At 34.7% G+C, this 21,657-nt stretch overlaps 1 protein-coding gene across 1 annotated transcript in view; it reads left to right on the plus strand.

Moving 5' to 3' along the window:
• Window positions 1-21,657, plus strand: part of Galntl6 (polypeptide N-acetylgalactosaminyltransferase like 6) — a 1,112,723-nt gene that overhangs the window by 501,888 nt on the left and 589,178 nt on the right. Inside the window, exon 4 of the mRNA XM_038327381.1 lies at window positions 1,780-1,946. Coding sequence (XP_038183309.1) covers window positions 1,780-1,946 — 167 coding nt within the window. The remainder of the gene's footprint in view (window positions 1-1,779; window positions 1,947-21,657) is intronic.

The raw sequence follows: 21,657 nt of genomic DNA on the forward strand, positions 1-21,657 counted from the left end.
TTCAGCACAGCAATGGTAACTCTAAACTAAGATTATTTCCAACTTGGATTCTGTCTTATACAGAACCCTCAGTTAAGCACTGAATGAATAAATTGAAAATGGTCTTCCACTTTTCATGTGTGATAATAATTTGAGTTTATGCTTGTTGAGATGATTGAAAATATTTCTAAGAGAGAAAGTTTGTATGACACTGGGTTAGTCTTACATAGCTCAGCTCTGTGGCTTGCGTAGTTTTGTGCTTTTATTGGCTTTTGCAAGGCTATTCACAATTTTTTAGCATCATGGGTCTGTCATTTAGACAATAATATACATGAATATAGGCTTTTCTTAGCTCATAAGCAATTGATATGAACAAAATGTTGTCTTCGTTTTTGGAAAATCTTTTATTTTCCTAGATATGTCATTTGCTTTCCCGAAACACCACAGAATGTGACAGTTCATGAAGTAGAGTCAATTTCTTTGAGTACTGATGCATGGATGTGTAGAAGCACAATTACTTCAAACCTTTGATTTCATTCAGAAGTCGTAACTATGATGTGTATGGCATTATACGGGCTCTCCTTCCATATTTGTCCATTGTGTGCAAAGTCATCTGCCTCACTCAGGTCCATTAGAAATTGCTATTACATCTCTTTTTGGCCTTTTATGTTACCCTACAATAAATTTCACATATTTACAATATATAAATATATTTTATATATTTATAAATATATAGCTCATAGCTCATATATATTCACTATAATTTGCATGATTTTCCAACTTTTTATTTTATAAAAACATTCAAATATATTTATAGGTAAATATTTTTTCACACAATCAGCTTTATAATTCATAGTTTATATAAGGATATAAAGTAAAATTATTTCAGATTGTGTTGAAATGAAAACTCTCACCTTGGGATTTCTTTTTAAAGTTTTCCTGAGGAATGTAATACTAACTTTATTTGGTTATTAAATCTACATGGTTTATAAGAAGTAAATGGTTATTTAGAGTTATGTTTTCATTTAAGACATGGGGTTTTTTCTCCCATCATGTCATAAATGCCATCAACAGCATTATTAAGAAGTTAATTTGAAAAACTATTCATGAATCACATTTAACTCTTAACTATGCTTTCCATGGAAATTATTTGAAATAGTTGTGATTTATACTTACTTTTATCAAATAAAAGTATGGTGACATGTGGTAATGGGTCAATGGGTAAAGTCCTTACTATACACGTGCACAGACTTGAGTTCAGATCTTTACTTCCCACACACATATTTGGGCACAGTAGTACCTTCCAGTAACCTTAGTTCTGAAAGTGTGGAGAAAAGTGGATCAGGGATTTACTCGCCAGCCAATCTAGCTGGAATGGGACATATTCCAGATTCAGTAAGAGACCCTTTCTCAAAAAAAAAAAAAGATAAAGTGGAGACAAAGACAAGCACATCCACATACATGCATGCACACAGATGTACACCACACACATGCGCGTGCAAGAGTCACATGTGCACACACATGTATACATAAGACATATCAGCCTTATTAAGAGCACAATATCTCAGCATCTTGAAATATTTGAGCGACCCAGATATGAAATATTTTTAAAGTATGTGAGAAGGAGCAAATAAAGATTCAGGAATGAAGAGAATATCTGCTGTAATTCACTATCCCTGTTTGATAATTACTAGACAAACCCACAAATTTATCATTGTCTATAAAATACTGAATAGACTGCAGTGTGATCTGTGCTAACGGTGTTACATTGGACATCTTTTTCATCCCCTATTTCCCCAGCTGTAAGCACAAGATGTACCTTGAAAGGCTGCCAAACACCAGCATCATTATCCCATTCCACAATGAAGGCTGGACCTCCCTCCTGCGGACCGTACACAGTATAATTAACCGAACCCCAGAGAGTCTGATAGAGGAAATCATTCTAGTTGACGACTTCAGTGATAGAGGTAAGCTGCATTGGAAACATGTTATCTGAGGCTGCAATCGCATATAATCACGAAAAGAGTGAGATGGTTTCTTTTTCATCCCATCTGAAAGATGATCATGAGGTTTTACCTGTGTTGTGACTGAAGAAAAAGGTCGGACAATTGCAAAAGGAACATAATGAGTAGCTACTAGCATTGGAGATGTCATTGGTAATAAATAAGCTTTGCATTCTATTGAAAATCAGGCAGTACGGGAAATTGCCTCAAGCTCACTTCCAGGCATGATAAACCTGGAAACTATGTTGTTGCAGGAACATGTCAATAGAAAGTTATTCATGTAAGTTTCCAAAGTGTGTTTTTATTTCTGAATAGTATTGTGCCTTGCTGTTTACTAGTTTGATACATTCTTCAAGGCATGCTTGTGTGACTTCACAAATATTACAAGTTACAAGGGACAGGAATATATACTTTTATTCATGGTTTCAGTTTTTTATCATATCTAAGTATCACAGAAACAATTTGCTATAGCAGCATAAAAGAAAACCTGACACAATATTAATGATTACCATTAAGTTTCTCATTCAGTTTGACTCATAAGGCGGGGGTTGAAATTATAAAAGTGTTCGTTGAGAATGGGAATTCTTAAATTACCTTTGGTTGAAATGAGGAATTAACAACATAGTGATAGGAGAGCCCATCACAGTGTGCATAAGTAGATGATGAAGAGGTTTGAAGATATTCACATATATGTGTGTATGCATTTTCATAACATAGTGTACTGCATAAGGTGCCTTAATCATCATGGCATCTGCAAGAAAGAGTGGCAATAGATTATTTCATCACAGAAGCAAACCCAGGTTGAAATCATAGGGCTGAAGTGTTTTCTGGAAATTAGATCTGCAACAAAGCATCATGTTTTTCATGGCATGGACAAGTTATATAGAAGGATGCGTAGGGTGCTATATTGAGGAAGAGTGACTTGAAATACTCATGGGAGGATTTCCAAAGTTCAGTAGGTTATGGATTTTATATGTCAAATTGAACAAAATCAATATTCTTTTCTGGTGTAAGTGGCCACCTTGGTTATTTCTCTTTGATTACAGAGGTTTCTCCATTCTGTTGATTAGGATCAATATATATTTGATACTATCTCAAAATATAATTCTAAGTATAAAACTGTAGTAGTCATATATCTCTAAAATTAAATAATGCACTATTTTATTTTTATTATAATGTCAAAGTATCCATATTTATCTCATACAAACATAAGTATTTAAATAAATTTAAAGACATATTTATAAAAAGAAAAAATACAATAAAATCCAAGGCTGAAAAATCGTCAAGTGAATGGTCTTTAGGGTTGACTGGTGGCAGATGACATTAGGCGGTATATGTGTGGGTAATTTTCTGCATAATTAATTTTATCCTAGAAAACTGTTTATTATGACAGAATTTTTGCCCTGTGGTAATACAGCAGGAAATGCATGACAGTAAAATAATGTCTTTCGAGCATAGTTTGCAGAGTATATTCAGACAAATTTCAGCTGAAATTCTGTAGATGACGAGAATCAATGGTGCTTAAGTTTCTTGTCTCTAAATTACTCTTATTTTTGGTGCAGTAGCTACTTTGCAGTAGCCATTTTTCTATGGTTACTGTGTTTTCTGATACAGATGCCACGCAACAGAAGCAGGGCCAGTTAGGACAGTAATGGTGATCTTTCTCTTTATTATTGGACATTTTAAAAGGAAAATAATCGAATGCTTATGTAAAACTTTCAGGTAAATATTCTACTAATTTCATTATTAATTTTTTAGACTATTTGTTTTTAATCACAGTCCTTCCCATTCCCTCAACTTTACCCAAATCTGCTCCACTTCTACCCACCCAATTTTATATTCTCTTTCCTGTCTCTCTTTTCATCTCTCAAAAACAACAACTGCAGCAATAAAAAACAAAATGTAAAAATGCAGAACAAACAAACAAGCAAACCTAGTAAGACAAAACAAAAACCAAAACAAAAAGTACACATAAAACAAAGAGTCTATTTTGTTCTTGCCAAGTACTTCTGGGCATGCAGCCTGCCCTGGGCTCTGGTTGCTATACCCAGTAGCTCTTCACTGGAAAAAAATCCAGTTGTAAGCCACATCTTGTAATGAAATGCAAAACTAAATGTTTGGAAGAAATAAGTGATAAGAATGTCTCCATAATCTTCTGTTTTATACTTATGAAATTATATGAAACAGGAAAACAACTTGTTCCACGTTTTTGCTTGGTATTATGAAATCATTTTGATAATTTTATTTGGCATATATATATATATATATATTATAATCCTATATTATATATTATAATCCTACCAACTACATCTAACTATGCACACTGAGTATATTAGTTAAATTTTTGGGGTCAGACCTTTTTATAAGAGGAAGAAGACAGTATGTCTCTTTGTGTACATTATGATGATGATGTGTCTTGGACAGACAAATGTCCAGGTGAAAGCACAAAATAAACACTTGAGCTGTCACCTTCATCTTTGCTTGTACCACATACTCCCCTATAGCTCTAAAATGATCTCCATTCGTTTTTGAGAATATATTTGTAATTGCACTCAATATACTCCACAAAGTTCATATTTATGCTTCGATCTTTCTATTCATCTGTCATCTAGCTATTCCCAGAAACAAATTATCTGGAATACATGTGATGACTAATTATGGTAATTCATAGGTTTTGGAAACTTTTGAGTACTTAAACAGAAGGAATAACCCATATGAGATTACTAACTCATTACAGAAATGTTAAATAAATAAGCCTCCAAGAATTTATTAAAAGTGGAGACCATGCTATCTGCCAGTGTTACGCAAATGGAATTAAGGCACATTTAGCAGAATGATTTCCAAAGATGATTTTCACTATGATAAGGTAAGGAAGATATCCTAAGACTGGTCTTACTTTCAGAGGCTTCAAGACAGGAGTTACTTCTTTGAACTTGACATATCTATACATAGATTGAATAGATATGTTGTGATTAATAGTATACTGATAAGGATATATATGCATTAGCTTTTTTAAAATTTCATAAATTACAACCTTACATTGCTTACATATTTTTATGAGCTCTTTAAACTCATAACAGGTAAGCTAGACAAGTTTTAAGTCTGTAAAGACATAGAGAAATTGTTGGTTCCCTTGAGGAAATTATTTCTGATATTTTATGCTTTGTTTTCAGCAATGCATTCCAGTCCTAGTACCTTTCCATATGCAACCTCCTTCCTTAGCAGAGTATGTCTTCTGCATGGCCTGCAATGGCCTTCAGCCAAAGGCAATAAAAGTTTGACGAGACTTAATCAAAATTCCCTGCCCTAAATTTTAGGTGCTGACTATCAATTGAACAGTAGTATATGACAAAAAATGAGAATGGCAATATTTTAGCTATGTTAGTAGAACACGTAAAATATCACTTAGATATACTTATTTCTGATACATGTATGTAGTACAGTAATTATAACATTCTGCTATAAAGAAAACACTAAAATATCATGTAGTTATGAATAATTCTGTTTTATTACTGTGTGGTTTTCTCAAACATCTGCCTAAGTAGGATTGACCTAGTTTTTAAGCTATTTTTTTCAAGTCAGCATCTCACCAGTTCTTAGCTGAGGTGCTTTCCACAAGACTACCTTGGACGAGAGAGAGAGAGAGAGAGAGAGAGAGAGAGAGAGAGAGAGAGAGAGAGAGAGAGAGAGAGAGAGAAAACTATTATTTCAGTCTTAGAAAATAAGCATACCATCTCTTAAATGTTAAGTTTGAGACCCATAGATAAATTTTTGAACAACCCTGCCTTGTTTTTGCTCTTTAAAGCTCACTTTTCTGGAGTGAGTGAGTGTGTAGCTTTGCTCTTTCGAAGCTTATAGAGATACCTTGCACAACTTAACTTGAGTCCTATAACAAGGTTTCACGATGACTTTAAAGCAGAAGTAATCCTGGGCTTATCTCCAAATTCCAGGCATCCTTCCCAGCATCCCCATGGAAACCGCTAAAATGTGTGAAATAAGCTGGGGCTTATCCTCAGAGATTGGGTGTGTTTGAACCTGACAATTTCGTAGACGTTGTATGCTTAGACAAGCACAAGTCCAAGTTAGGGGTAGTAATGGTCGGGGTGCTACAGACACATTTCTGTCAGCATAACATCCCACACAGGTTTCACTGTGCATCTACGAATACACGCAAAATCACAACTACACATATGCACAGTCATATTTTATTTCCTTAGCTTGGTTCATGCTTCATTGTGAATCCAGGTAGATAGTTCACATCTGTGTTTCACCAGGACATTCTTCTCTCTGTTTGCTAGTTGGGACGAAAAGCCAGAGACATCAACTACCTTTACAAGAGGACCGTTATGGTAATTTTGATGAAATCCAGCTTATGTTCCCTCAGACCCTCTAGAGTGGAAAATTTGTTTATGCTGTGTGAAGATGTAGCAATGTTTTTCCAGACCTGCCTAAGGCACCTGATGGGTTTAATAAGGACCTTAATGGCCAATAGCTAGACAGAAAAGGGAACGTGGTACTTCTGGGCAGAGACAGGAAGTGAGAAGAGAGGCAGGTTTTTGCCAGCCGGACATGGAGGGAGTCAGACATACAGAATGGAGGAGAAGTAAAGAGCCATGTAGCAGAATATGGGTTAATAGCAACAGGTTAGTTTAAATTATAAAAGCTACTTGGGAACAAGCCTAAGCTAAGTCTCAGCTTTCATAAAAATAAGAAATCTCCATGTCATTATTTGGTGACTGGTGGTCCAAAGAAAGTCGGACAAGAAAGACCTGCTGCATAAGACAGCTACTGCCAAAGGTGTGACCAATGGGCTAGTAGCTTAACTATCATCTTGAAGCTTTGTTTTTTTTTTTTTAGCAATACAAGATTTCAGAGGTCTTCCTCAAATGAATTAGACTCTAAATTTCAATCAGAGGAATTTCACATAAAAAAGTGCAAATCATTGTCATGAGTCTCAAATTTAAAACCAAAACCCCAGTGATAACTTGGATAAATAAATAGGATCCCTTCCAAAGGATATCCTTTGGAAAATATATTTGGATTTATGCAAATAAGAACAAGCTTCTGCCTAATTGTATTGCTGAGTACATAATTAACAGCAGATGCTTAAGTCTAAAATGGACAGTATTATTTCATTTAATTTTAATCCACTACATTTCTTTGATAGATCTTGGCATTTTCATAGGTTTGTACACCTCTGTCTTAACTTCTCATTAAAGAATTTTTAAGTTAATTTAAGCTCAGTAATGATCCCTTCTCATTGTCAAATTTCTTCTTTTGTTTTATAAATATTATCTTCAAAACACTCTAAGTCTGTGCTGTGGAATTAGTCAATAATTCTACATGCTGAACTCCAAAATACAGTTCAGTATGGATGGATTAGATTGAGAGAGAGAGAGAGAGAGAGAGAGAGAGAGAGAGAGAGAGAGAGAGAGAGAAAGGGATTATAGATTAAACACTATATATATGCACACAATATATGTATATAATGTATTATATATGAAATATATATATATATATATATGTAAAGCTTGTGTGAAGATCCTCACTATCATAAAATCCCAGACCTCACTTCATTGTTTGTAAAGCTCTAAAATATCAGTAATATTTTTAATGACTTCATGAATAATGATGATGTGTCCTGAATTTCAACATCCATTTTACACCATTACTTCCAAGTATGTATTAGGTTATATTTCCATGAGTAGGCAAATCAGCTAGCACAAGCTTTACAACTACTCAGAGTGGAACCATATAATCAACATGAGAAGGTTGTTAAATGAATGAAGAATATCAATGTGTTTCTGTTTTATATTATGAAATACTAACATAAAGTGCATATAAAACTTCTGAGATAACAGTCAACAAAAATATAGTGCTGGCATTCCATCAGCAACCCCACTAGACCACGAGACAAGCACTTTCTATGTAAAAGCTAGTCTACCTTGAAGTTATGCTGATTTAATATTTATATTAAAATTGCTAGAATAATTTATTGTACATCAAAATATGGTATTAAAAGTCAATTCTTATAAGTAGTAAGAACTAAACAGATGTTACAAGATACAGCTTTTAAATATTAAAACTTTTTCGCTGAGAAACTGAAAATGTTCTGATATCCAATGTTTCCAAAGAATGGAAGTGTATAGGCAATTTTAGTAAAGTGATTTAAAAAAAAAATCAGTTGACTCTTCTTGTCGTAAGTTATCCTGGATGATGAGTGGCATTGCTTTCTGTCACCACAAATGCAACTGTAAAACAGCACCATGCTCTCATGTTCAGAAGATAATTAAACTACAATGCAGAGGAAGGAAACAAGAAAAATTACAAAAATACACAACTCATAAGTGGGATTATTTTGCATTCATAAAACATGAAAGAATTTTAATCAGAGGACAAGCAGGTTTTGTGTGCATATAGGGGAAAGAGGTCAAGGGTAAGATTCTCTGCTTCAACTTTTGGGTTAATCACATAATTTCATACAATGGCTGTGTGTACAAAAGCAACAAAAATAATGATATATATGGTAGTTGAACCTTGTCATTTCCTTCAACTTAGTGTAGTTTTTTGTTTCCCTTTTTTTTTTCTAAACGTAAATGTGATAAACCCATAGTCTGAGGAATACTCTGAGAATTACATCTGTCTAATCATCATGATATGACTGAAATGCTTTCTTTGTAAGGGATGGAAATCACTTACAGGTAGGTGCTCACTTTATAGACTAGGATAAAGGTTCTTCACATATTATTATGGTGTATATTTCTAATAAAATATTTCATGGACTTGCCTTTACTAGCCAGTCATTGAAAATGGTTATATGGAGATAATAGTCTATTTATTCTTAATGAAAAGAATATTTCTCACTTAACAGAAGCTATTTTAAAAGTTTTGTTATTTTAGTATTTATGTGAAAATTTTTAATGTAGATTGTCAGAGTGATTTTTATCACAATTGGCCACATCTAGTCTGCTTTTTCCACAAATATAAATATTGTGGTTAATGGGACTAAATGAAGTAATAAGGCACAATGTAAGTTCTATTACAGCACATATGTTTGAAAATTATTTAACAGAAATAAAACAAATCTCATAATCAGAATTTATCCTAATTTCTCTTGTCTTTAAAAAAATCAAAGTACATCAATACCTTATTATCTATTATGAGTGTATCATCATTAACATTTTGTTATTATGGTAATATTATGTTCTAATATTTTAGTTTGGTGTATATCAAATTCTTTACTTTTAAAGGACCGTGAGGCCAGATGCTTCTATCTCAACCTCAAAGGCCACATATCTGAAAAAGTGGCTCAGACCTGAGTCTATCCAGGGCTCATACTTTAAACCAGCACATGTAAAGACAGAGAAAGACACTAGATTGATGGTGAATACGATAGTATGGCTTTCCAGTTGTTTTTCTAGAGGGAAATTCCACATGGTTGAATTAGTATGGATTTGGCATAGGAAGAAATGTGGGTTTTTTTTTTAAAGCAAAACTGTTTCAGCCCACCAGCGTTACAAAGGCATGACTTCCTCAAGAAAATAAATCGTGCAATTCATTTTATGGCAGATTAAATCCCATTTATTTTCCCTGCAGACAGCTGTTTTGAATAGAATGTCACTTGTGTGAAACCATTTTGTGAATGTTCAGCTTCAGATCTTGGGCAGGCATAACTTTCTCTGATGAAATAAAAGGTTATGTTTTATGATGGTTCCTCCTGTCAGCAAACCCTGGTTGGGGAGCTTTGATAATATAGTATTCCATATTTCAAGCTGCCCTTTTGATGGCTAAATATCCATCTGCTCTTAATTTTCAAAAATGTATGAGCAAAAGACAAAATAAAGCCCACAAAATACAAATATTTCCTCCTTCATTCTGAAGTATAACACTCACTTGGGTAATTATTCTCTTGGCATTCAAGATTTGTTGATTAAATGATACATCTTGAACATTTAATTAAACTGTGTTTATGAGCTATGCAATTAACAAATATCTTCTGATGGGAAGGAGATGCTTTATGTCAACTGAGTAAAGGGACTGTAGGGAAAGATATAATCATTGCGATGAAGAATTTTCCACTGATATGGTGCGTTTGTAGCATTTTTAATAGATGGTAAACAGACTCAGAAAGTCAAAGTTCCACTTTTTTACATGCTGTGGTAGTTTTCTATGCTGAGATTAATGGTAGTATAAATGAAGCTGGATAGAATTTAGGCTTCAATTTTTAAATCTTCCTTACTCTGTAGTTTGTTTCCAGGCATCTAAGTCTCAGAGACTGAAACATTTATGATAACTATCTTTAACTTAATAAAATAATTTTGAGAACATATAGATACTCTAGATAATCGGCTCTAATTTATTTTTGCCTCATCACCCCCAAATAGAAACTATAATTTTGCTATGTGTATACACAAGTGTGGGGATGGAGGACGCATGAGAATAATCCTGAATTGCACATGAAATTTCTAGTATCAACAATGGCCTTTCATGCCTGCAGGGGGCCAATCAGACTGATTCTCTTAGAGAAATCAGTGTTTCTAGCAGTCTAAACAGCTCTCAGAGAAATGAAGTGGATCATAAAACAGAGCTAAAGATGTTCCCTTAACTTCACAATATGTTATATAATCTAATTGATGTGGCACAGGTTTTGGGCTGGGTCATTGTAGGTCATTGGATTCTGTCTTTACTGTGGATAGATTAAGGCATCTTACCAAGACTTCTTCACTTCTATGCACACACACACACACACACACACACACACCTACTAAAAATAAAAATCCTATGATCTTTCTCTCTCTCTATTTGTGTGTGTGTGTGTGTGTGTGTGTGTGTGTGTGTGTATCTCTACAAATGTACATTTAAACTTGGAGGCCAAAAATTGATATTTGATATTTCTTTTAATTAGGTTTCACTTTACTTTTCAAGACCAGGTCTTTAGCTAAACCTGGAACTTGTGTATGAGGCTAAACTCTCCAGCCATTGACCTCCAGGGATGCCCCTGTCTCTTGTGTTCACAGAGCCTGGATTGTAGAGTCTCCTGTGCACAGTTTTTACAAGAGTGTTTGGAATGAAGATTCAGCTCTTTCTGCTTGGGTGGCAGGCACTCCACAGCAAAAGTTAACCACCCCATTCCAGTTTTGACATTTAAAAATGTATTCCCATGTCCAACTCCATACACTCATTTTGTATTGGCTTAAAATTTTAAACAATTGGGTTTTCTTTTTGTTGAAGGTTTGCATGTTTCTCCCTCTGCTTTTACAAAGTTGAAACACTGATTCATAGAAAATTGACAAAAATCTCCATGTACAAAACACTTGTATTTTATTTCAATATTTACCTTTGTATACTCTGTATTACTGAGTGTTATACATTTGTAGAGTCTTGGTATATGAAGTATTAAAGTAGGCTGAAGCTTTTGTGCTAGAGAGAGTCTTCAATTTAAGATTTGCTCTGTTATTCACAAGCCCTGCAACCTTGGAAAGGACAGAGTTGGAAGTGGATTATAGAAACAATAGGATAGTGGCTCCATTTTAAAAAAATGTTTTCAAGCATAGCTATATCCAGTAAATGCCAGGTAAAATAAATACCTCAGTTTAAAAATGAAGAAGAAAAGTAGTCCATGACTGCCCCAAGTAGGTTCATAATCAAGGGTATAAACCACTGTAACATGCTCACAGGAAATACAGATTTTATCCTTTTTGCCATGAATAATTTTCATGAAATGATGATGAAGGAAATAGTTGCCTAAGATTTGAGTCATAAAAGCGAGGTCCTTGTATATAAAAAGCAATTTTTATACTCTAACATTAACACACTTTTAAAAAAAAATGTGAGGAAATTCTGAGATAATACAAGTTCTTGTTTTTAATAATCAGAGAAATAAGCAATATGAGTTAGCACGGATTTGTTAAATTGTAATCAAATATTGTCCCAGATAGAGTTATGACTTCAAAGCTTGGGTTTCCTTAGAGACAGGACTTTCTTCCTAGTAAAATGGTCTGAATATAGCATTTCATCAAAATGACCTAGCAGACCTTGCCACATGGGTTTTTCCAAGGCTGTTTGCATGGATTCCCACTAAACACTCCACTGAAATTCACTGAGACATGCATGGGCAATGAACTTTGCTTACCTGAGCCTGCAAGCTGAGTCCAAATGATTCCACTACAAGATGGTTCTCAGTGCAACTCTAAGATACTGGAAGTTTCTGAATGTTTTGTTTTTGCTTCCCATGATCCAGTTCCAATTTCCTATTACAGCAGAATCAAGCAGGAAAAGACCCTGATGGCAGTGGAAGTCCTGCTGATTTCCATAACCATCGATGATGTGGTTATCTGATAAAACTCTATGGGACCCTCACTGCAAAGGGATTTGTGAATCAAATGAAGCTGCAAGGAGCAGGAATGAATAACTACATTTAAATATCTACAGTTTCTGTCTAAAAATATATATGCCCTAAGAGAGATACTGAAGCTAGGAGATCAAAACACTGTATATTTTTTTTTATATTCACTACCTTCTTTTTGTGGGGATAGTTTGTAGAGCTGGCCCTTATTACCAATAAACACTTAATAATTTCTGCCTTGACTTTTTGGCAAGCAGTACCAAGAAAAATATTTTTAATTGTACTTATTACATTGCATTACATTACATTAAAACATTACATATTTTGAAATCACCACACAATCCTATATTTAATTAAAACTATTAAAGTAGTCTCTGCTAATTTCTAGAGATTTCAAAAACATAGGTTCCATCAGCTCCAAAATGCACCCAGCACCATCGCTCAATGTCATGGAGTCCACATTCACTAGTAAGCAAGGTATTGGTTATCGATCCTAAAACTGAATCACAAAGTACAATTGAGTCGTGTAGTAGGTTCCAAAGAGGACGTGAAAAAGAGGGCATTAAAAATAAGAGAAATCCACTGCAGTTGACTGATTGTTTGGCCTCTTAGTGGCCTGTGATTATATTGGCCTTGATGGACATTTTGAGATACTGTTGGAAGTTAAAATTTGAAAGACAATAGCGATCGATAATTTCAGTTTAGGTGTGACTCTGTTGTATCAGACAGCAACCTTTCTTCCAGAATAAGGCATGTCTCCAGTGTGAAATACACATCTTGAGTCCAAAGTCAAAAACTGACCCTGCTTGTAGGCAATCTTGTTCAGTTCCTATACAGAAGCTTATAGTTTCTTCAGCTTGTTCCCTAAATTGCTTTCTCCATCTCTCCTTATGGCTTAAAACCACAAAAGAAGACATACTTAATCTGATAACAAATGATGATTAAGAACTTTATAGAAAACAAAGAAAATACAATAAAAAATTACATGCTTCAAGTTTTAAAGGATCGGTCACAAGGGCTAGGGAGATGGTTCAGTTGGTTAAGGGTTTATTATCTAGGAGACCTGAGGTTTATTGCCATAGTCCATATGGAAAGTCCAAGAGCTGTAGTAGGTGCTTGCAATCAAAGATCTCTACTGTATACAGGTGTGTGTCTGTGTGTGTGGTACATGTATGTGTGTGTATGTGCGTGTGCATATGCATGAAAAATGGTGTAGCTTTATCTTTCAATGTGAAAACTGAAAAGAATTTCTAAAAAATCCAAATTTAATACTTTTATGACTCACTATATAACATTTTAGCATATTTTTCCTAAGGCCATTTTTGTTAGGTTACGTCCACCTCTTGATAGGCTTTGAACATCTCACTTCAAAAACTGACTGCATACTCTATTCAGTCTCCCCAAGTATAATGAGAATTTTTTAACTGTGTGTCTTTATTTTCCCCAAAAACAGAAGAACTGCAAAAAAACCCCAAAATACAGTACCTTAATTAAAGTAGCTTCATTATTAGATTTAAACGAGTCTTCACAGCCTTGGGTTAAAGGTAATAAATATACTATTATTTTGCCTAAAAATCTTTTGTCCTCTGGGAGGTTTTAATTCTAAGAGTATGAATTTATTAGTATTAGAAAAAATAAAATGTTTTGTTCTTTAAAACTAACTGTACTATCAGGATGACAAAAAAGAGAAAAGAAATAGTATGTAAATAGTATAAAAACATCTTTTGTACATAAGACATTAGTCTATATGTATAATATATGAAGGACTTATTTTATACCTAATTATCTATCATTGAAGTGAACCTTTAAGCTATACAGCAAAAATATTCAGTTAATGCATAGAATAGGATAAAGTTAGAGCTATGAAAGAGAGGAGAGGAGGAGAAAGAGGGAGGGGAAGGGATAAAGAAGGAGAGGGACATAATAGGTAACAAATAAATAGATACCATTGGTAGATAGGATAGTTATATAGTTGATAGATGATAAATGATAGATAGCAGATAGATCATAGATTGTTTAGATATGATTGATAGATGATAGATAGATGATAGATAGAAAGATGATAGATAGATAGATAGATAGATAGATAGATAGATAGATAGATAGATAGATAGATAGTGCTGTAGGAAGGCTTGCAGCTTGTGGTTACCCATCTACTGGAGTGTGGCCTTTTATACTATATACGCGGATGCAGAACCTGCATCTGGCCCTTTTTCCCTCCTTTTTGCTATCTGCTCATTTGGATTGTTGGATTGCTGGATTCAATATATGTCTACCTTTCAAGCAGAGAATTCTGATTTGTGAGTTTACCCCTGAATAATATACTATCCATTTCTCATTTCTGAGCTAGTGTGGGATTTAAGTGTCTGTTCATCACTTGGTCCATTTAGATAGATAGCTAGATAGCTAGATAGCTAGATAGCTAGAAAGATGATAGATGATAGATAGATAGATAGATAGATAGATAGATTATAGATGATAGATTATTTAGATATGTATATAAGAAGATGATAGATATTCAGATAGATAACATAGATAGACAAATAGGCTGACTGACAGACAACATCAGATATACAAATGGTTGGTAGATGGCGAGGTAGGTGATACTAGAAACACTTATAAATTATTCATGTAATATCTTTATCTAATTAAAGTAGGAAATACAAGTCTATCTCCCTAAATGAAACTCTGTAAGGGCAGTAATTATAGCTTCCTGTTTGTGTTGCTATTATGTCCTCAATGGCTAGAATATAAAATCAGGAGTACCAAATCCGTCTTCCCTGATTACATTAAAATATCATAAAGGAAAATATAGTATCTCTCCATCTTTGAAACTAGAAACAAAATTCGACTCTCACAGCTTCTGTAATTCTGTCTCCAGTCCTTCTTTACTCCTTTAGCATCCCTATGCATAAACTCGTGAGTTCGTTGTCTAATAGGGAGTTCTTTTCTTAAAAACACATTAATGTGAGTAGTGAGCACCTTCAAGTTTTAACTTTTAAAGAAGGACAAAAGTTCACAGAGTCCTATTAATTTGGTAACCTTGACAAAAATCAGAGACATTTTAAGAGCTTAAAAAGCCAGGCTGACCCACCTTTAGACACTGGGTATAATTGAAGACAATTTCCGCTTCCATTAAGAGCTTTGTTATGTACTGGCTCTGTCAAAAAGGAGGAAAAATGAGCTAAGCCTCATAACACTGTGGAAGAGCAGCGATTCATCTGCATTCATTTCAGCTGGAAACCTGTGCTCCAGGACGTGAAATAGATCATTTGACAGCTCGTGTGCTTGGGATTGTTTTGCCTTCTGGAGTCTTTCTAATCTTCTTTGTCCCCACATTTATTTCTGAAGGTCATATTCCCACATTACATAATCATAATCTAAATGTTGTATAGAAAACTGCATCAATATTTCCCTCAAAGTTTCTTTATATAATCTAATTAACAAAGTTAAAATACATTAGTTAAATTTAAACTTCGGAGGAATATGTTTTTGTTTTGTTTTGTTTTGTTTTATGGAGACAGGGTTTCACTGGATCTTTGGAGCCTGTCCTTGAACTCATTCTGTAGACTAGGCTGGCCTCAAACTCACAAAGATCTTCTATCCATAGTGCTGGGATTAAAGGTGTGGGTCAGCACCACCCGGCGAGATGAATATGTTTAACCTAAGTTATTTCTTATGATTTTTAGGTAGATAGATAGATGATAGATAGATAGATAGATAGATAGATAGATAGATAGATAGATAGATAGATAGATAGATAAAATTGTGTTTATAAATACCATAGAAATCACTATATATGGAGTTTTTCGTTGACTCCAGGTTCACGCTAGTGCTATCTAATAGAACACTAATAATATCAAATACTAATACATAGAATGCTCTCATGACACTGTTAAAGACTACTCCTCTTCTTCAGCTGCTATTCTGTAAGTGGTTTTAAGATCCAAATTATGAAGCCCAGAAAGGAAAGGATGTAGCCCAGTGTTTCATGCCTAGAATACTGTTTTCAGCTAAAGGGCCACCTGGGACATGTGCTGTAGGTTATGAAATAGAGTTCCATATCTAGTACTCTTGTACAAGTCTCAGGAATAAAGATTGATACTGGGACATTGTTCGGTAGAGGGAGAGAACAGTGTCGTGACTGCCCATCTTCTCTCACCTGCACAACGAATTGTATAGGCCTCCAGGCAAGCAGAGCTTACTAAACCTGCTTGGTTTGGAAGTAGTGGAGCACGCAATGAATGTTAATTAATTTAATGACTCCAACTTATGTGTTCATCTTGAAAATATATGAAAGCCATCAGGAAAGTGAAATACTATAGGCTTGATGGAATTCACATAAAACACACATTAAGATAAATTATAAAGGATTTTGTTTCATTTTCTTGTATGATACTGCTTTCTGTTCAAATGAATAAATGTGATCGTAATTTGTAGCTACTACTCTGAAAGTTTTTCCCTTTATCCTAGGGTCTTAAAGTTTGCTAGTTAAATAAATTATACATTGGTCCCATAATGTGGGGAAATTATACTACTTCATGTTGATTTATAAAATATGCATATTATCAGCCAAACATTTTAAAAGTGTGTCCATGAGACAATGCATTATGAATTTGATGATGTTCTCTTTATCTTTTATTTACATGAATATGATGATATGAAATCACTTTATTGAATACTTTATATATTTTTTTCTTGATGGCTTTGTATAAAATCTTTTAATATTCAACATTAGAATTGGTTAATTTATGATGGATATTATTTTGATGTTATTTAACTTTGATTCCTATGTTCTATTTTTCAACGTGAGAAGAAATACTCTGAACTTTAGGAGAGCTAGACATTTTCCTGAGATGCACACCAATTAGCACAGGTCACCAATTTTAATGATATTTCAAACTCAAGAAAGCTCTTCTCTATGGGAGCCCACAAGGACTGAGTTTCCATCTGGAGTCATTTCTGAAGTCATTTGGCTCTGACACTTCCCTAAAGATTACAAAATGTTACAAATCTGTAGAAAGAATCCATAAAATTTACCATGATGTAGAAATAACTTGCCATCTAGTATAGTCATACTCTCTTTTTGGGAGGGCAGGCGTGTCAAAGGGATACGTATATGTCACTTAGTAACAGTAGAAACAGACTATTGGTTTGGTTTCCTTTTATTTTAGTTTGTAAAACTGTATTTATTTTTGGGTCTGCAGTAATATGATAATGAGACAAATTTTATTTTGTATTTACATAAATTTGTAACAGCAAAAATTTAAAGATATAATCTGACAAATACAAGTATCATATTAACAATTGATTTTTTTCATCATAACCTGTGGATTTGAGCTTCTGCCCTATGATAGGCAATCTTGGTAAATTCGTTCTGACTATAATAACAACGTGAGCAGTGAAGTAGAATAAGTCTTTAAATAGTTCCATGATAGCAACATTGAAGACATTTATAATGACCTTAAGGATGATCTCAATTATGATGCTAAATTTATCTTCCACTGCTCAATGGCATTTTATTTTTCTCTGTATGAGAAATACATACTCATATCCCTTGCCAATATTTTGAGTGTTTCACAGTTAAGTTGAATGGGCCCTAGTATTTCTAAATACAAGAATACAAGTGCCAAGTAAACTGTAGCATTTGCAAGTATTCTCACTCTGTGTGCCTTGCTTTTATGCTCCATGTATGTCCTTGAAATACAAAGCTTTCTAATGTTTTCTCAGTCTCCTCTCTCTTTCCCTCCCTCCTCCCCTTCTCTGTGTGTATGTCCGTGTGTATCTGTGTGTCTCTGTGTATGCGTGTGTGAACACATGTGTATGCCTTATATTTTCTGCTCTGTATCTATCACAGTCTAATGAAGGTTTATGAAAAGCTACTCTGTGTTTTCTCTTTTGACTTCATGCAATTTTAGAATTTACTTAGAGGTTTTGGTCAGTTTGTGTTCATTTTTGCCAGTTGTTTGAAGTAAGGGTCCACAGTCTTCTTCATATATAAAGGCTTCCTATGCAACTGCTAAAGACTACTCTTTCTTCATTAAATTTTCATGGGGCCTAAATGTAAAATCAAAACTAATAAATGGAAAATCAAATTTCTTGACATTCAGGCATGTCCCTTTTCATCTATTTGTTTTTCCTTATCAGCTGCACACTGTGATAATCAATGCAGTTTAGTAACCAAGTTTTAAATCTAAAAAAAAAGTGCCCTTTGCTTTTTAAACTTGTGAATGGTTATTGTGACAACATCTGTACCACTGTATTCTCATCAGCTAGATTATAACATAGAGTGGGAGCAACTAAATTATTTTCTACACATTGCATTTAACCTGTGGAAGACCAAGGTTTTCAATGATTAGTCAGTTTATTTATTTTCATGTGTGTGTTTGTGTGTGTATATTATACATGCATGTGTGTTTCTGGGTGTGCACATATGAGGAAACCAAAAAAAGATGTCAGTATTTCTCTGTGATAAGGAACAATGCCCCTTCCTTCACTGCTCCCTTAGTAATTTATTTTTTTCTTATTTCATCATGCTAACATTTGCCCACTAAAAACTTTTGTTTGTTTAATAATTTTTTCCTACTATATATTCATGAAATTTCCAGATCATATATTGGCAGAGGTAGTGTATGGTAAGGACAGTTTATTAACTTGCATATAGCTACCCATTTGATATATCCTTACATGGTAGAGAGCAGCTGAGAGAAAAGCAGTCCCTTGTCTACTTGTAAGTGTGCTGTCCCAAAAAAAGTCATAAAAATGTAAAGCCAATGGTACACATAGAGATAAATTAGAAAGAATTTATTAGAGATACTAGACCACTCACTTCTGAAGGCTGAAGCGTGTCAAAAGAGGCCACCAGAAAGCTATGCCCCTGAGAAGTCTTATGCCTCAGTTACAGTGAAAAAGCCTCAGAATTAAGGGAACTGATGGGCCAGCTTCCAGCCCTGGTCCTGCAAATCAATAGCTGGTAAGAATACAGGAGCCCACTAGGAGAGCAAAGCCCTTTGAATCAACTAGGAAAAGCACATGTGAGCTCACAGAGACTGAAGAAGCAAGCCCAGGGCCTATACAGGTCTGCATCTGGCCCTCTGCATATGTATTTTAACTATTATTTTAGCATTTTTATGGGACTCTTGACTGTGAGAATAAGTTGGTCTCTGACACTTGTGCCTGCTCTTGGGATTCTTTTCCTCCTGATGAGCTGAGTGTCCAACACCAATATGTTAGTTTTTGGTTCATCTTATTATGTTTTATTTTGTGGTGTTTGGTTGTTACCTCTTAGAAACCTGTTCCATTCTAATGAGAGACAGAAGGGGAGCAGATCCAGAGAGGAGGGCCGGTGGGGAGAAACTGGAAGTGTAAAGAAAGGATAAACTATCAACATATATTGTTTAAGAAAAGAATCTGTTTTAATTAAAAGGAAAAAAATACCAGAGACCAAAGGCGCGTGAACCTACAGTGCCATTCTTCCACTTCCGATCTTTCTCCAAAGTTCATAACATGAACCCTACTTCTTCCTATCAAAGGCATTTAATTCCATATTGCAATACAAATATGTAGCATGGCTGATACCATATAACATTTTATTTCTTTGCCAAACAAAACCACAGTAACATTGTTCAGTGGGGGTTTTCATTGCTATTTTTTGTTGTTTGCTTGTTTGTTTTCTGTTGGTTTTTGTATGTCTCTTTTGTACTTACCCCAACAACTCGGAGTGATTCTGTAACCTCTGGTTAAAAGATGTGTCTGCCACCAAAAGCAGCACACAAGTTTGGTTTGTGCCTCATAGTTTCATCTACATATTGTAATACTTATTAATGAAGTACAATGATACAGCACAAACTTCATCCTAGTGTGCATTTTTGTTATTTCTTCAAATGTATTAGAAAGAAGGAACAATAATAAATGGGAAATAAAGGATCTTTGACCCTATTCCAGTTCTAACCTCAGAGTTGTCAGATCTTCATTTCAGTACTTTCTTAGAGTTTAAGACAGGGGTGTAAACTTCTATTGATGAGTCACAGAAAATCCCTTTGAAACAAATAAAAATATCTGGTATGGGAGCTTCAAAGGGAAGTAACAGAAAGTAATGTCTCTGTGGAGTCTCTAGTGAACATGCAAAGAGAAAAGAGCAACCAAAAGGCAATCCTTCACATAGAAGCTAGCTTTTTAAATTCAGAATTGGCACAAGCATTTTATGTCTCTCAACTGAATTCTAATGTATTTATTCTATAAACTATCCTGATTTCATTATTTTCTGATACTCATCCTCAGCTTATTACATGAGATACCCTTAGTGTAGAAACACAACCAGTATATTGAATAATACCTGTAAGCGGAATGTAATCACTTGTATTTTTTGCAGGATGTCAGATGGTTCTACACATCCTTCATTTTGTATCCTAGCCTAGATAAGTACTTTCGTGGGGAAAGTTGACTAAACTTAAGTGTTAAACTGGTGTTTTGGTGATGTGGGATTCCCTTTTGTATGCTGTGAATTCCACTGGTTAATAAAGAAGTTGCTGTGGACCTATTGCAATGCAGAATAGGGCAAAGCAGGAATTCCAAGCAGAAAGAGGAGGAGAGAGTAGGCGGAGTCAAGGAGAAGCCAGGTAGCTGCTGCAGGAGACAGAGGCTTTCAGCCAGAGCCCACTAAACCTTTGCCAGTAGATTACCACCTCGTGGTCATGCACAGATTAATGGACATGGGTTAGTTTAGGTTATAAGAGATAGCTAGAAAACACGCTTAAACTATTGGCCAAATAAAATTGCAAATAGTTTCTGTGTGAATAGTTCTAGTCTGAGCAGCAGGGAACTAATAAACAGCCTCTGACTATATTGAAACATCCAAAGTGAATATTCGATTCCAGAAGGAGATTTCTTAAGGCTGGTGAAATCCTTTTTAAAGAAAGAATCATTACGATGCAGAAAGTAAATAAAATAATTTTAAGCCACAAAAAGTTCCTAAAACTTATCAGATCCACAAACTTCACTGTCCCAAAGCATATGTGAGCAGGACTTCTGAGGACAGACCTTCTGGCCCACAGAGCTGTCTGAAAGGGTGCAGAGAACTTAAATTTTCATTTGCACGGACCACCCATGTTTACATGTGCTTTCAGTGGAAAGATGCTGTTAAACAATGCCCTTGTGAGTAAACTCACACTCACACCCCTGTGAGTAGCCCCAAAACGCTGACGTGTGTGCCAAGCTGCGCTTTGATGGTGTCATTAGGTGTGTGTGTTGTCAATTACATATCTTGGACATAGACAAGGATTTGTTCATGTCTCCCATGATTAGTGTTACACAACACACATATGCCTATCA

Source organism: Arvicola amphibius, chromosome 4 (genome assembly GCF_903992535.2).
Source record: "Arvicola amphibius chromosome 4, mArvAmp1.2, whole genome shotgun sequence".
Classification (NCBI taxonomy): Eukaryota; Metazoa; Chordata; class Mammalia; order Rodentia; family Cricetidae; genus Arvicola; species Arvicola amphibius.